Consider the following 18070-nt stretch of genomic DNA (forward strand, 5'->3'; position numbering starts at 1 on the left):
CGGCTCTGCGTGGGCCATAGTTGGCTGACTCACAGTTATCTCCTCCATTGTGAGGACCCCCCTTTGTCATTGTGGATCAATGTTGATTGTGGTTCACCTCTTACTGGACTGTCCTGACTTTGCCGCCCTGCGACAGACTTTCAGCTTTCCTGACTTGCTAATCCTGGCGTTAGCCGACAGTGCCTCAGCGGCTGATCTGGTTCTAAGATTTCTTCATGATGGTGGTTTTTATCACTTCATTTAAGGGTGGGACCTTCAACCTTATCGGTGGGTGAAGGGGATGGCAGACACTCTTGCTCCTCCCTTTGCCCCAATTGGACTGGTTTTGACTGGGCTTGTTGGTTCACCCCCGCCCTCTGCCTTCCCCCTCCTTTCTTTATGGGGTCAGTTTTATTTTGAATGTCTATCTTGTCTACCTGTGCTTCATCCTTCATACCCCTGTCATTAGTCACTTTCTTTCCCTCTCTCCTTCCCCGCTTCTCTGTCAATAATTTGTAATTTTATGGCCATTGTAGATCACTCTTATAGTGTGAGGTTTTATCGGTTTTAGCTATTCCCAAGTCGGAGGGCTGATGGCCGCATAGTTTGGTCCCTTCTACAGTCCAACCAACTATCCAACCAACCAATCATAAGGACAGCTGTAGGCGTTTAATTTTCACACAATAGTGAATGTCCGTGGTCCCCGAAACCGCCAGTCAAAAGGATGGTCATACAAAAAAAGACCATGTTGTCTGTATTGGCTGCAGATTCCTTGACCTACATTATCAAGTGGAAAATTGAAGGTCTTATCTTCATAGGTCAGGGACGCTCCATACAAAGGAAGCAGCAGATTGGGTAGCAGAGTACTTGCAGAGGGCACATGGTGGTTTTCTAGGCTAGGTGGTAGTTTGGGGTATGCATAGGAACATATGCCAGTTGAGACACACACACACACACACACACACACACACACACACACACACACACACACACAAAATCAGTCCACATTCAGAGTAGATGCATCGGCTGGTAAAATTGTATCAGTAAATTGTCAAAGTATTAATAACAAATTTCCGAATTTACTGCTCCCCAGGAATTTTGTCACATACAAATTATTCTTGAAACTGAGAGCTGGTTGAAACCTGAAGTAGAAAGTTGTGAAATATTTAGTGGGTTATGGAATAAATATTGGAAAGACAGATTAGACGTCATAGGAGGGGATCATGTTCATTGCACTAGACGAAAATACACTGATGGAAAAAAATCGCAGCACCAGGAAAGAGTTGCACGACATAAATGGTAGTTGCCGGGGGTGTTTTTACATTTGAAAAATAATGTCTATTAGAATTTCTCACCACCTGCATAAGAGTGGCACTAGTGCCATCAATATGAGGAAGCAAATCAGGTTTACTTTACATACACACTGAAATGGTTGTGAGCGTTATTTATCTTTTGAGACTGGACATGTTTAAGGTGACCAAGATGCCATTATTAACACCTCACTGTGTTTGATTCAGTGGTGTCAAGTGAGAGTTCATTGGAGAGAAGTGTGGAGGTCTGTTGTTTTTTCTGATGAAAGCTGGTTCTGCCTCAGTGCCAATGAGGGCATGTGTTGGTTAGGAGGTAGCCAGTTGAGTGCTGGCAGTTAACTCGTATGTGTGCTAGACACCTGAAGTTATATAGTCTCGAGTGCAATTTCATATGACAGCAGGAGCACTCTTGCGGTATCCCAAACTACTTAAGTGCAAATTTGTATGTCAGTCTGGTGATTCGGCCTGTTGTGCTGCCATTCATGAACAGCATTGCAGGGGGTGTTTTCCAGCAGGATATAACACCCACTGACATACTGCTATTGTAACCCAACATGCTCTACATGGTGTCGACATGTTACCCTGGCCTGGTCGATTACTACATCTGTCCCCATTTGAGCCCATTTGGGACATCATTGGACAACAACTTCAGTGTCATCCACAAACAGAATTAACCATCCATATAGTGACTGATCAAGTGCAACAAGCAGGGAGCTCCATCCCACAAACTGACATCTTGCACCTGTACAGCACAATGCATGCACGGTTGTATGCTTGCATTCAGCATTCTGTCAGTTACACTGGTTGTCAATGTACTGGCATTTCACATTTGCATTAGCTTATCTTGCACTTACATTAACCTGTGATCTTGCAGTGTTAATCACTTAAATATGTTACCTAGATGAATGTATTCTTGAAATTTCATTACTCTACACTAATTATTTTTATGTGATTTTTTTTTTTCCCGTCACTGTATTTTCCCTGTTTGGGTCAAAGTTGAGTGCGATAATGAAGTTGTCTGGATGTGTGTCTAGGTGAAATCAAGTTAATTGTTGGATGTTTTTACAGGCCATCCAGTCCTGCTATGGCAGTTTTAGGGTTATTCAAAGAAAGTCTACACTTCAGTATGGCTTCAGCCAAAGCAGAGTTACTTAACACAGCCTTCCGAAATGCCTTCACAAAAGAAGATGAAGTAAATATTCCAGAATTTGAATCAAGAACAGCTGCCAACATGAGTAACGTAGAAGTAGATATCCTCAGAGTAGTGAAGGAACTTAAATCACTTAATAAAAGCAAGTCTTCTGGTCCAGACTGTATACCTATTAGATTCCTTTCAGAGTACACTGATGCATTAGTTCTGTACTTAACAATCATGCACAACCGTTCGTTCGACGAAAGATCCATACCCAAAGACTGGAAAGTTGCAGAGGTCATATCAATATTCAGGAAAGGTAGTAGGAGTAATCCACTAAATTACAGACCCATAACATTAATGTTGATATGCACTGAATTTTGGAATATGTATTGTCTTTGAACATTATGAATTGCCTCGAAGAAAATGGTCTATTCATACAAAGTCAACATCGTTCTTGCAAAACGCAACTGGCTCTTTACTCGCATGAAGTGTTCAGTGCTATTGACATGGGATTTCAAATTGATTCTGTATTCTTGGATTACCGGAAGGCTTTTGACACTGTACCACACAAGCAGTTTGTAGTGAAATTGTGTGCTTGTGGAATACATCTCAGTTATGTGACCGGATTTGTGATTTCCTGTCAGAGGTGTCACAGTTTGTAGTAATTGACGGAAAGTCATTGAGTAAAACTGAAGTTATTTCTGGCATTCCCCAAGGTAGTGTTATAGGCCCTTTGCTGTTCCTTATCTATATAAATGATTTAGGAGACAATCTGTGAAGCCATCTTAGGTGGTTTGCTGATTATGCTGTTGTTTATTGTCTAGCAAACTCTTCAGAAAATCAAAACAAATTGCAAAACAATTTAGAAAAGATATCTAAATGGTGCAAAAATTGGCAATTGACCCAAAATAACGAAAAGTGTGAGGTCATCAACAAGAGTGCTAAAAGGGATCTGCTGAACCTCAGTCACATCTAAAGGCCGTAAATTCCAATAAATACCTTGGAATTACAACTATGATCAACTTAAATTGGAAGGAACACACAGGAAATGTTGTGGGGATGGCAACCAGAGACTGCGTTTTAATGGTAGGACATGTAGAAAATGTAACAGATCTACTAAGAAGACTGCTTACACTATGCTTGTTTGTCCTCTTTTAGAATACTGCTGTGCGGTGTGGGATCCTCATCTGATAGGGTTGACAGTGTACATTGAAATAGTTCAAAGAAGGGCAGCATGTTTTGTATTATTGTGAAATAGGGGAGAGAGTGTCACTGAAATGATACAGGATTTTGGATGGACATTATTAAAACAGACGATTTTTGTTGCAGATGAATCTTCTGACAAAATTTGAGTCACCAACTTTCTCCTCCAAATGTGAAAATATTTTATTGACACCGACCTAAATAGGAAGAAATGATTACCATGATAAAATAAGGGAAATCAGAGTTCGTCTGGAAAGATACAGATGTTTGTTCTTTTCTTTGTGAAGTTGGTTCGATGATCCCTCTGCCAGGCACTTAAATGTGATTTGCAGAGTATCGATGTAGATGATTGATCTTTCCGTTTACAGCTCTGGTCTTCCCTCCATGCATTGGAGAGACCATGATGACCTGTGTGACCGATCATTTTCTGATCGTCCTCTCTCTCTCTCTCTCTCTCTCTCTCTCTCTCTCTCTCTCTCTCTCTCTCCCCCCATCACTTCTCTGGACATTCAACCAGACGGCCACTACTCAACAACACTTACTGGGGTACCTTGGTGGACTTAAGAAATAGCTGTGGCCATTAGAGATTGCAGATGGGCTCTCCAATGCCGTAAGCAACATCTATTGATGGAGCACTGATTGCCTTTAAATGGCTCCATGTCTGGGTCCACCATCTACTAAAATGATAGAAGTGAGAATGCTGGGAATGGTAGGTTACTACCATTGGACCACGTACTACTCCTTTGTAGATTTGGGCAAAGATATGAAACCTGTATGGACATCAATCCTCCACAAGTGTCTCCCTAAATGGTGTTGTCGCCACTGACGTGGATATTGCTGCCGAACGTTTTGATCTGCATTATGCTTGAACCTCTGTGTCTGAGAATCATCAGCCTGCATTTCATGCCCTCAAACAGCAGGTGGAGCAGTTCACTTACCTTCCATCACACATCACCTGGAGGCATATAATGCTCCATTCACTGAGTGGGAATCCTCAGTGCCCTAGCAGTTTGCCCTGACATAGCTCCAGGGCCAGACCACATCCACAGCCAAATGGTCAAACACTTATCAGTGGACTGCCAGCATCACATCTTTTCCATTTTCAACCGTATCTGGAGTGAAGATAAATTCCCATCTCATTGGTGAGTATGTGTGATCACCCCCGTGCTGAAACTGGATAAACACCCCCTTGAGATGGACAGATATCCCTCATTTAGTCTCACCAGTGTTCCGTGCAAGTTGCTTGAACGTATGGTGAGCCAATGAGTGTGTTGGTACCTTGGGTCTCAGTCCTTTGACTCAATCTCAAGGCTTTGTCATTAAGGCCATTCTACTGCTTGACTATTTGGTCTGCCTGGAGTGTGCTCTCTTGTCAGCTTTTGCCCAGTGTCAACACATTATTACTGTCTTCATCGACTTGCAAAAGGCTTATGACATCACATGGTGCCTTCACATCCTCCTCACCCCACACGAATGGGGTCTCTGTGGCCTGCTCCAGATTTTTGTCCGTAACCTCTTGTCGCGCCCTACATTCCGGGCTCAAGTTGATGCTTCCCACAGCACCCCACATATTCAAGAGAATGGCTCATTACCCTTCGTGTATGCTGATGATTTTTGCATTTACTGTGTGTGTTGCTGAATGCTGACTGCAGGGTGTAATATGAAAGGTTCAGTCCTTGGCTCTCAGCTATGGCTTTCAGATTTCAACCACTAAGCTGTGTGTCATGCACTTCTGTTGCCATCATGTTGTCCATCCACACCCAGAACTCTACCACGACAACCAGCTGCTCAATCTTGAGGAGTCTTACTGCTTTTTGGCACTGGTCTTCCATGCTTGGTTGATGTGGCTTCCCCATCTTCGCCAATGTAAGTGAACATGCTGACGACACATTACTACTCTCTGCTGCATCACTAACACCATCTCCCCCCAGGGGGTTCACAGTCCTTTTGTGAGTACATGCGTGGCGAGCACGGGGCCCTGAGCTATTGCAGCCTTCCTTCTTTTCCTTCTTTCCCGGGCTGCAGTTCCTTTCCCTTTCCCTTCCCCTCCATTCCTGTTCTTGCTCCTTCCCCTCTGCCCTCTCCTCTCCCCCTCTCCTCTCCCCCTCTTGGTGTCCTTGTTTATGTTGGCCCTGCTATCCTCCTAGTTATGTTGGCTTTGTGATTTGGTTTTGTTGAGTAATTACCTCATCCTTTTGGCATCCTCTGGTCCCCTTCTGGAGTTTGATCTCCATTACTAAATTTCTATTCCATAGTGTGAGCCATTTGGGGAAGAGCACATTACCTAGCGTCTCCAGTGTGTACCCTCCTAGTTCCTTCCATCTTTTCCTTCACGTCATTGTCCGATGCTAGGGTACGTAGCCAGCACGGTAGGCAGCCCGTGTGGTGGGGTGGCTATGTACCCTTTTGGTTGAGCCCCTGTGAAAACACAGGGATCACACTTTTGATACCTGAGCTGTGACCACCTCATGTAAACCTAATAGTGGTTGGTTGTCATCCTGGAGCATTGGAACTCCCGACAATGGCCGCTGTGCCAGATGGCCCTTGATGTGACTGGGTGGCGCCTGGAGGGAGAGCCCCTGATCGGAGTGGGTGGTATAAGGGCGGACGCTATGCAAATGAAATGCATACGACTCCAGAACTCTGGCCGTTCTTCTATGGCTGTCTCTTTGAATGGACCTGATTCTTTTAGGGTTGCTTCTTCTGCCCCTTTGGCTTTCCCTTCCATGACTACCCCCCTGTGAAGAGTGTCGGGCTCGTCAGCCAGGGGCGAAACCTTTTCCCTGCTGTCTGGTTTGCACCAGGATTGATGGGGATACTTTCACCAATACCAAACCTTTATTTTTTGTAGAACACATTGAAGACAAGTTTGGCAAAGTGGACTATCTGAGCAAGATGCGATTGGGTTCGTTGTTGATCAAAACTGCTCCAGCTGCCGAGTCTGCAGCCCTTCGTGCCTGTGACCATCTTGGCACAATTCCTGTGTCCATTGCCGCCCCCCCTCCCCCCCCCCCCCCCTCCTGCAACAGTCTTTGAATATGGTTCAAGGTGTAATTTTTCACAGGGACCTCATCCTTCTAACTGATGAGGATCTTATTGACAATCTGGGAAGGCAGGGTGTGCACATTGTTCGGCATGTTCAGAAGGGCCCGAAGGACAATCACATTCATACTGGTGCCTTTATCCTGGCCTTCGTAGGGGTACCCTCCCTGAGGCCAGGATTATGGTGTATCGATATGATGTGAAGCCGTACATCCCACCACCTATGAGATGTTTTAAGTGTTTGCATTTTGGACACATCTTCCCACTGTTCGCAGACCCCTCTCTGTGGTGATTGCGGACATCCACTCCATGAGGGGAGTTCTTGTGTTCCCCCTTCTGTGTTAATTGTCATGGCAATCATTCTCCACATTCACAGGATTCCCCGGCTTATAAGCAGGAAAAGAAAATACAGGAGTATAAGTCCCTTGATCGTCTAGCCTAACTGAGGCTTGTCCTGTGTCAATGACATCTAGCTGTGCTTTAGTTACATCTTAACCCTTTCCTCCCCCTTCCTTGCCCCAGTCCCGAACCCCTGTCCTCCACCTCTCCCCTGCGGTCCCCACACCCTTCCCTTTGGGGGCGGCCCCCCCTCCCCAGCCGGAGAAGTGTCCCATTTCTTCGGCATCTGCCGGTCAAGGGCGCCCCTCCTGGGTCCCCATTTTCCCGGCACCTTCCAGGCCAAAGGTCTGCTGCCACAAAACGACCACGAGAACCGCGGTTTGTGGGCCCCAAGGTCGCCCGCTCTCTTTCTATTCCAGATCTTGCTGCAGCTGGCTCCCTTTTGCGGCACAGACCTCCTCTGTCTCAAATAGAAAAGAAGAAGAAACATAAGTCCCGGGACAAGGAGCCTCTGGTGTCGCCAGAGGTGCCGTCCCCACCTTCGCAACCTGCCTCTGACCTGCTGTTCATGGATGTCGCCCCTCCTTGTCGGTGACAGATAGTGACCCGGTGGCATGACTGGCTTTAGTCTGTTCACCCTCCATTTGACTCCTTCTGTGGTTATCCAATGGAATTGTAATGGATATTACCGTCACCTTCTGGAGTTGAAATCCCTTATTTCGTTTTACTCTGCACTTTCTTCTTCTCAGGCCTCTGGCCCAGACTCCATTCATAACCAATTGCTTCAAGATCTCAGTGCTCCACAACAACAACAACATCTTCTGTGGGTGATTAACTGTATTTGGCTCCAGGGTGACTTCCCTTCTCAATGGAGGGATAGCATCCTGGTTCCTCTCATTAAGACTGGTAAGAACCCCCTGTTTGTCAAAAGCTATCGGCCAATTAGTCTGACAAACGTTCTTTGCAAGTTACTTGAATGGATGGTAGCCCGTTGGCTCGATTGGGTCCTCAAATCTCGGGAACTATTATCCCCTTACCAGTGTGGCTTCCGAGAGGGATGGTCTCCGATCGATCATTAACTTTCAGAATGCAGATTTTCACTCTGCAGCGGAGTGTGTGCTGATATGAAACTTCCTGGCAGATTAAAACTGTGTGCTGGACCGAGACTCAAACTTGGGGCCTTTGCCCTTCGCAAGCAAGTGCTCTACCATCTGAGCTACCCAAGCACAACTCGCACTCCATCCTCACAGCTTTACTTCTGCCAGTATCTTGTCTCCTACCTTCCAGACTTTACAGAAGCTGTCCTGCGAGCCATGCAGAACTATCACTCCTGAAAGAAAGAATATTGCGGAGACATGGCTAAGCCACAGCCCGGGGGATGTTTCCAGAATGAGATTTTCACTCTGCAGTGGAGTGTGTGCTGATATGAAACTTCCTGGCAGATTAAAACTGTGTTCCGGACCGAGATTCAAACTCGTCGTGCTTGGGTAGCTCAGATGATAGATCACTTTCCTGCGAAAGGCAAAGGTCCTGAGTTTGAGTTTTAATCTGCCAGGAAGTTTCGATCATTTACTTTGCTTGGAATTTGCACTTCAGCAGGCTTTTTCCCAGCGCTGCCATTTGATTGCAGTATTTTTCGACCCTTGCAAGGCCTATGACATGGCTTGGTGCCATCATATCTTAATTACACTTCATGAGTGGGGTCTTCAGGGCCCACTCCTGATATTTATCCACCAGCTACTGTTCGATTGGTACTGTCTTTAGTTCTCCACGGACCCAGGAGAATGGCATCCCACAGGATTCCGTATTGAGTGTACTTCTTTCCCGCATTGCTATAGGTCGACTCGTGGCCTCCGTCAGTCCTTTGGTCACCCCTGCTCTGTATGTGGATGATTTCTGCATTTGGGTTAGTTCCTCTTCGATGGCCTCTGCAGAGCGGCAATTCAGGGTGCTATATGGTGTGCCTCTGCATGGACCTTCCCACACGGGTTTGTTCTCTCCTTTAAAATCGCAGGTGGTCCACTTCTGTCGCCATACTATGTTCCTCCCCAATCCGGAGCTCTACCTCGATGCACAACGTTTACCTGTGGTCCCACAATTTCATTTCCTCTGTCTTCTTTTCGACAACCAGCTCACTTGGCTGCCTCATATCAGATTTCTGAAGATAGGATGTTTCTGTAAACTCAGTGTCCTTCCAGAATGAGATTTTCACTTGGCAGCGGAGTGTGCGCTGATATGAAACTTCCTGGCAGCTTAAAACTGTGTGCCAGACTGAGACTCGAACTAGGGACCTTTGCCTTTCGTGGGCAAGTGCTCTACCAACTGAGCTACCCAAGCACGACTCACACCCCATCCTCACAGCTTTACTTCTTCCAGTATCTCGTCTCCTACCTTCCAAACTTTACAGAAGCTCTCCTGCGATCCCTGCAGAACTAGCACTCCTGAAAGAAGCACTTTCCCGTGAAAGGCAAAGGTCCCGAGTTCGAGTCTCGGTCCGGCACACAGTTTTAATCTGTCAGGAAATTCGTGTCCTTTGCTTCCTTGCCCACACCTCTTGGGATGCAGATCGTTCTACTCTTCTCCGCCTTTATTGGGCTTTAGTGCTGTCTCACTTGGACTATGGTTGTCAAGTTTATGGTTCGGCTGCTCCTTCCACACTGCGCCTGCTGGATCCAGTCCACTGTTGTGGTATCCGTTTAGCCACTGGTGCCTTCCCTACTAGCCCTGTTGATAGTGTCCTGGTTGAAGCTGGGATCTCCCCCCCCTCCCCCCTTTCTGTTCGGCGGTTCCTGCTTCTGGTTTTATGCAATCACTGTTTGTACCTCTCCCACTCATCCTTCCTATTCTATCCTGTTCCCAGACCAAGGATGTCGCCCACCTGATTCCTGCCCTTGGGCGGGTTTACTGGTTGGGCTCCGCCTTGCGTCTTTTCACCGTGATTTTCGACTTCTTTCATTGCCCTGTCTCCCATGTTCCCTCCCTTGGTTAGTTCCTCAGCCCTGGATTCGGATGACTCTCCGCTGAGGTCCGAAAGATTTCATTCCCCCAAATAGTGTTTCGTTGTCTTTTCTGCCAACTTTTATAGGAGTTTTTGGGATGCTGTTGTTTTTTACACTGATAGCTATAAATCTGCTGATCATATGGGATATGCCTTCACGTCCTCTGCTGGCATGGAAAATCATCTCTTACCAACTGCATATGGGGTGTTTACTGTGGAATTGATGGCAATTTCCCAGGCCCTTATCTTTATTAACCAGTCTCAACTCAACTGCATTTTGTTATGTACGGACTCAATGAGTGGCCTTCAGGCTATTGATTGGTGTTCTTCCCGCCATCCCTTGATTTCGGCCATCCATGACCATCTCGCTGATCTTCACCATGCCGCTTGTTCCGTTGACTTCCTTTGGGTCCCTGGCCATGTGGGTATCCCAGGTAATGAGCTTGCTGATCGTTTGGCTGGGGGTGCAGTCACTTACCTCCCCCTTCTCTGTAACCCCCTCCTGCGTCGGATTTACAGCTTCATATCAAATCCCACTTCGCACAATCATGGGCCAACTCTTGGGAGGCTACCTCCCTGTTTAATAAACTTCTTGCGCTTAAGGTGACACCTGTCCCCTGGCGTTCTTCCTTCCGCCTCTCTCAAAAAGACTCGACCACCCTTTGTCGTCTCCGCATTGGCCATGCCAGGCTGACCCATGGTTTTCTTTTGCGTAATGCGCCACCCCCACTTTGTGGTTGTGAAGCCTCCAGTCAGTAGCCCACATTTTGGTGGAATACCCCCTTCTTTTGACTCTGCGTACTAAGTACGGACTTCCCCACACTTTATCTTTGATATTGGCAGACGATTCCCGGATGATTGAACTGGTTCTCAGTTTCCTCTGTCAAAGTGGTTTTTATTTTCAGTTCTAAGGTTTTTAATATCCCTCTGAAGTAGGGACAGGGCAGTGAGGGTTGGGGTGTCTCTCACTGTAAGGTGTGTTTGGAGATTCCTGACTCCCGTCCCTGGCCAAGATCCTCTTTTCTCTCCCTTTTACTCTGTTTTTATCGCTTTTTACATTTGGTTAGTCTCCTTTTACAATATGCACTTTTACATTCTAGGCATTGAATGCTTTTGAATAGCAGCTGGTCTTGCCTGTACTGCATCAGAGATGGGATATTTCCTGCATCTAGCATAGCCTTGGGGTTGCCAACTTGCTGACTTCCCTCCTTTTGTTTTCACCATTGGCAACGCGACTGCACTTTTACGTTTTTTTTAGTCTTTTACCTTTTATCGTTGTGACTCTTCTGAGATGTAAATCTGTCCAAATGGACCACCTTTGAAATAAGGGACTGATGACCTTGCTGTTTGGTCCCTTCAACTCCAATCAACCAACAAACTAACACCAGCTGAGGTGTGGACCACATTACACAATTGCGGCTTTACAGAGCTCCTACACTGTCCCGTACTGATTATGAGAGTGTGGCATATGGCTCGGCATTGCTTTCAGCATATCAGATGTTGGACCTCATACATCATTTTTTGGAGGCTTCTGACTTGCGACAGGTGCCTTTTGGGTCCTGTCCCTTGCTGCAGTTACCCTAAGAGTTACTGTTATTAGCCATATAATTGAAAATCCTGTGTTTAACAACCCCTACCCTTCTGTGTTCAGTTTACGGTGACAAGGATAGCACCAGGCTTCCCAGCAGGTGAAGTGAGTCTCACTGGCTCATTTTAAATGGAAGACAACATCTCAGACTTGTTCGTTGGGGTGAGGGATGTTCTTGGTGTCTGCTTCTCTTGTACAGGACTCTTGAGATGTACCATCGACACACAACTAACAGTCAAGTGGAAGAGTGGTGATACATCCTGTGCTTGCTGCAGAGAAGGCAGTACCCATTGGAGAGTACAATACCTTGGATAGCTTTGGTTCTGTGCTACATAACTCATTGCATTTCAGCCAACACACCCATTCAAAACAAGCTTCCTACAGCTTGACAACAGTGAGAATGGTTTCAAGCTGTTTGCGAACAGCAATCCTGTATCCAGGAACACTATTCACAGTGGGGCAGCATTTTGACTGTTGCAGTGTTTGTCTGCACACTAAACACCCGAACTTGAGTTATCCTCACTGATATTGTTTTAATTTCAGGATTTCTAAGGATTGCAAGTTCACTTGAAGATCTGAACCTACAACACCCAAGAAACTGGTTTCTGCGAATAACAAGAGAAAACGTGGGTTCATCTTCACAGATTTCTTGAAGAGAACTTGGTTTATCGAACTTTTCTCGAGATTCCTCTTGCTAATGCACTGTGCAGCAATGTTGAAAACATGAATCTCAATAATATACAAACATAAATGTCAACAGTGTACATTACTGTTGATGGTGGAGACTAAATAGAACATGATATGACAGTTGAAATATGAGAAAAACACAATATTACAACACAGTAGGTGAATTTGTAAGAGCTTAGTGTGTCATGATGGTAATCTTTCAAACACTGCCTTAAAAGGGGGGAAGTGTGTGTGTGTGTGTGTGTGTGTGTGTGTGTGTGTGTGTGTGTGTGTGTTTGTGCTGAAGGTTATGTATTTAAGTAAATAAAGCACCCAAGATGAATGAAATAATGGTAAAACATGTTTGTGTGGATTACTGCATTATGTTATTGAATACCTCAAAAAGCCCATACCTTTTAATACTCTGTTGGCCATTAAAATTTCAACACCAGGAATGATAGTGAAACTTTACTCATTGTGCAGGTGCAGTATAGAAGGAAGAAAACATGTGGTTTGGAAGTATGCAGGGTGTGAAATTTTGTACACATAGTTGCCATTTCAGGCAGCAACAGTGGCTCTAAACCGGCTGGGAATTGAGTCGAACTGGGCTTGGGTGACAGATGCAATACATTATTCTATGCTGCTTTAACTTCATGCCAAAGTTCATCAGTCATAGTGGCTGATGATAACATATTTTCACGACAGTTACAGGATCCTGACTTAAGTGAGCAACAGCATTATGGAATTATAAATGACTGTTTTGATTGGCCGCAATCCTGCCGCTGCCAAATTCAGACATGCACAGGCAAATGTTTCTCCTTCTTACATGAGGTAAAACATGATCTTTGCACTAACATATTTGACTTCAGCTTCTGAATGAGAAACCTGTTGTGTAATCTTTCCTTATTCAGTGTGTTTCAAAGCCTTTGCATGAAACTTCTAAGAGGTGATAGATCATGTAATTGGGAATGGCTTACATTACAGACAAATTGTTTGCTGACACTGCCTGTTGAAACTAGGTTTCTTTTATTGTGGGTTATGCCACTAGAGGCACAGGGCGTAGGCCCTTTGTGGCATGTGTATGCAATGTGTGTTACACATAATCCAGCCATCTGCTCCATGTGAAAGGTGATAGAATGACCAAAACTGAACTTCATAATTAACTTCTCAAATATTTTTCTTTGCTTTGAGACACTCTTTCTTAAGGTGGTGGTGTTGAAAATCACCATTTTTCCTGCGGTAGGTGATATACAGCACACCTAGTTAGCAGACACTGCTAGCTTAGTGGAATCTTATCACCCCCAGGACCATCAGCTACCAAAGCGTAGCTTCTCCAGCATTGTGTATCTAACAAAAAACATTCACCATTATGTGATCTATCACCCCTAGATGTTTGATGCAAAGACTGAAATATCTCATATACAGAATGTAGATGACACCGCTTGTACCCACTTGTGCAGTTGCACTGAAATATTAATTGCTTGCGTATCCAAGTGAGACAGTCTTATGTTTGCTACATGCCATCTTCGTGGTATGGCAATTTTAGTGACCAGCAATGTATTATATGTACTTCATGTTAGTGACTTGTGCAATCACTGTGAAATTTTCCATAAATGGTAACAAACAAATAATATAATGATAAAGTATTCTTATTGGAACACAAAAGTTGTAAATACTTTTGCATTGGTTAAGACCTTTTAATAAAATTCTTTAAGTCATCTTAGAAGAGTGAAACAGTGATTTGAATACACAATACAGCAAGATTTCAAAATAAAATTCCTTGTGCTTGGAATAGTATTCATCATTTTTTTCATTATCTTTCAGGTAGTTTTTTAGTTAACTTTTTTGGGATATGTTTGGCCATTCTCTGAGGCATTCAGTGTAAATGTTCTTGCCACAGTACTCAATAGTGTAAAAACTTGAAATTTGACATAGATTTGTATAAGTTCTTTCAGCTATCAAAATGATCATTTCATTTTGTTCCATCTACTGCTGTTTACAAAGTCCTTGCTGTTGATCAACTAAGCCATTCTCCAAGATATTTTATGAAGTGGCCTTTTGTACATGTCCTCTTAGGAGACAAGGCAGCAATTTTTTTTATGTTGGTTAGGAACTTGGTTCATGTAATTTTTATAAAACTAATTGTAATAACTGCATTGTTGAGAGGGGATGGTTGAAGTGTTGCTTTTTCCATATCCACTACCAAGAATGAGACACAAACAGGAAATACTAATATAGTGGGTATTGGTGTGTTCATTGTTGTCAGTGTGTTCCCATCCATTTCCAAATAAACCTGCCCAGCAGACAGTTGAAGAGAATATGCAGTAAGCTATCCTCATGACTAATTTCTGTCTTGACCTTGGAGCTCTCTAGCAATGCATGTCTTTATTTGATTATTGTTTTACAGTTGCGACTTTCAGTAGATTACAAGTCTTATCAAATTACAGTTCTGTGAGTGTGTTTGGGGGGAGGGGGTGGCCTGGCACTCATGCTGATTGTAGACCTTGTGGAAGTATCCCAAATGAAGTTTCCACTCTGCAGTGGAGTGCACTTGCAGAGCACTTGCCTGCGAAAGGCGAAGGTCCTGAGCTTGAGTCTTGCTCTGACACACAGTTTTAATCTCCTTGAAGTAGTTGAAAATTGCTACATACTGAAGGATTCAGATTGTTGCAAGTAAATGTAGTTGTGCAAAATTAGTACTTTTTGTGGACAATAATCTTTATAATTAATGCTGTTAGAGAGGGCTGCCAAAAAATTGTTAGTCACTTTTTCACACAATTGTTTAGTTATTTTCAGAAATTGGGCTGTCCTTAAAGAATGTGCAACCAAAAAAGTTGGGTTAGAATATCAAGTTTTTCATTGGTTATCATCAAAAATCTTGCACTTATCACATTCACTGCCAACAATGGTCCTGGGAGAACCAGTTTTTATCTGTGTACTCACTACGTCGTATCATTTGTTGATTAATGGCTTTGTACTACACATTCATGACAACAACTGTGACAGCATACAGTTGCCCAGCTACGATGTTACAATTTTATAGGTTTCAGATTGTGACAGGGAAAAAAAAAAGTTGTTGGTTGTTCTTATCTTAAAGTTGTCAAGTTGCCACCACTGTTCTTTTTCATTGGAAATAATGGTGGTGATGGTGAATGGAATGCAAGAAACTGCACAGTATAGTGCTAGAAGTTTGGGCCTGTATGCAATAAAAAATAAAAATGGCTGTAACAGTATACAAGAATTAAAATGTTAGTGTATCAAAAACATTGAAGTGGTTACATCACAGAGAACTAGTTGATGGTAGATTATAATTATAAAATTTTGGTATTTTTGGATGAATATTGAGACTGGGTTATTTTGTTGTTGAAATATCTTGGAAAACAGCTGTGCCCTTTATTCTCTAATGACATTCCAGGTATTTGGTATTTATATTAGGACAGAAGATTGGTTTGGAAACTGAACACATAATTACAGCCTTCTCCCTCTCCCCTCCCTCCTTTCCCTTCACAGTGCACAATCTTGTTGACTGTTGATTTATGAAACATTATTGTGTGCATTTTGTTGTTTACATCTCGAGCTTGTGTATTACATTTTAGACGTTAAGATACGTAACATTACTTTGTTTTGTTTTTAAACAGTGACAGTGAGGACAGTTTCAAAAACCTGGCCACTGAAGAGAAAAGGTGCAAAGTTAGTGATCCAGGAACTGAGAAAGCTGTGGCGGTTGTTTCAAAAGATGATGATAAGAAGCCAGGAGCTACCGATCCTACAAAAGCTGTTGAAAGAGAGGGACACTGCTACTGGTATATCAAAATATTAAATTTTTTGAGAAATAAGTAAATTCTGATGGAATTGGGTGTGTTCATCAAATACCATGAAATGTTGGCAGATTTAATTAACAACTATTTCTCTATTGGGAAGGTGAGTGGGAATGGACGGGGAGAAGAGAAATGGCGAGGGTAGGAAGGGGATGAACAGTCTGCTGAAGAAGCGTATTAGTTGTCCTTTCTCTTTCTCTATCTCTGCTCTGCTTGTATAGGGGGAAGACTGCTAAAGATGTTGTTAAGGTTTTCTGCCAGCTGTAACATCGCATTTTGTTTGGTGAGGACACCTGTTGTACCATTATGTATTTTGTTAGTTTTATATTGATGTACAATTAGTGGTTTAGTTACACACTACATTGTTTGATCTGGTTTATGCCTAATTACTTCCATTACTAACAACGAGAACACAACCATAACAAGATTTCCCAGCAACTTCGCTCTGTGGAAGAGGGGTCAAAATAAGTGAACATGTATGTAGACTTACCATAAATACTCAATCGTTTCTGAAAAAATGACGGCCAAAGTTTTTGGAGTATTTTCCACATACTTTAAATGCTGTTTACTTTGGGATATCTGCAGACAAAATGGTGGCTCAGTGATTAGTGTCGTGGTGGCATTTTAATTTTGCGCCCTGTGTTCAATACCCAATTATTACTTTTATTTTTGTTTTCATTAGTATACCCATGTCTGAAGCAAGATTACTACACTAATATTTTTCAATGTGTATTTATATAACATAGTCCTTATTTGTCTACTAATTTTTAAGTCAGACAAATCAACAAAAAAGAGAAAAGTATTTAAAGTGTTTTTCAGTGAAATTCCTGTAGTGTATCTTGATTCATAATCAATTACAAACACCAGTTTTCGGAAAAGTGACACGGTATGTGTGATTTGCTGCGAAATTATTGCCATAATGCAATATCTTCACCAGTGTTAACGATGTTTCTTTCCCAAGTGAGATTCACATGAAGAAATGTCAATATGGCAAACCGGTCTTCGTGTGATGCTTGTGGCGTTTGGAATATCTGTGTTTTGTATGTTCCTACGATTGGTATCATCCAAGGGAATACACCAAATCTTCCTGAAGAATAAACATATGATTGAGACATAAGAATTGATATGAAAATGAAATATCGGAATATGAATTTAAAAATAGTGTAACCCCTCACACACAAATAATATATAATAAATGTGTGACACTTTTTGTGAAATATATTTATAGGTTTAAAATTAATATATAACTTCCTTGTATCCCCTAATCTGACGAGAAATATTTGTGTAGTAACCTATAGATACGGGTAGATACATGAAAACAATAAAACTAAACTAAATAAAAACAATAATCGGGTTTCTAATAAAAGGCGCAAAATTAAGAAACTATGACACTAGCTATTGAGCCACTATTTCGTCGGAAGATATTATGCAGTTAGAAGCATATAAAGTACTTCAAAATACCTTTAAAACTTTGACAATCATTTTTTTTCGGAGATGGTAGTGTGTCTATGGATAACCTGAGATATGTTCACTTGTCCTGACTCCTCTTTCACTGGGCATAGTTCCTGGGAAATTGGGTGAGGGCACTTGCCGTGTTCTTGAGAAAGGCAAGTGTTACCTGCTGTAAGATACATACCTGTGGTGTAATTATTAAGGTTGTTTCATTAGCAGAAGTAAGACAATAAATACTAGTTCGTGTCCTGTTAATTCTCAGCACCTGTTTGGATTCTGATATAGAATCCCATCATCAGAAAGAGTGAAAGGTCCTATGTCATTGTTGTGAGGGACGTGTGTGTGTGTGTGTGTGTGTGTGTGTGTGTGTGTGTGTGTGTGTGTGTGGGGGGGGGGGGGGGGGGGGTAACGTTACAGAGTTCTATGTAGTGAGTGATGTGGAGGATTCCCATCCGTAATCCCACACATTCTTTATCACCAGAATCGAATTGGTCCATGTTTTCAATTTCAATCACAGATACAAAACAAGTAACACTAGAA

At 43.1% G+C, this 18070-nt stretch overlaps 1 protein-coding gene across 2 annotated transcripts in view; it reads left to right on the plus strand.

The window, feature by feature from the left end:
- Positions 1-18070, plus strand: part of LOC124723116 (set1/Ash2 histone methyltransferase complex subunit ASH2-like) — a 199982-nt gene that overhangs the window by 19936 nt on the left and 161976 nt on the right. Inside the window, exons 2-3 of one of the 2 annotated variants that reach the window (XM_047248299.1) lie at positions 12966-13091; positions 15899-16063. In XM_047248299.1, the coding sequence (XP_047104255.1) occupies positions 13012-13091; positions 15899-16063 (245 nt within the window). In that variant the 5' untranslated portion in view covers positions 12966-13011. The remainder of the gene's footprint in view (positions 1-12965; positions 13092-15898; positions 16064-18070) is intronic. The other variant, XM_047248300.1, reaches the window with a different exon arrangement.

Source organism: Schistocerca piceifrons, chromosome X, assembly GCF_021461385.2.
Source record: "Schistocerca piceifrons isolate TAMUIC-IGC-003096 chromosome X, iqSchPice1.1, whole genome shotgun sequence".
NCBI lineage: Eukaryota > Metazoa > Arthropoda > Insecta > Orthoptera > Acrididae > Schistocerca > Schistocerca piceifrons.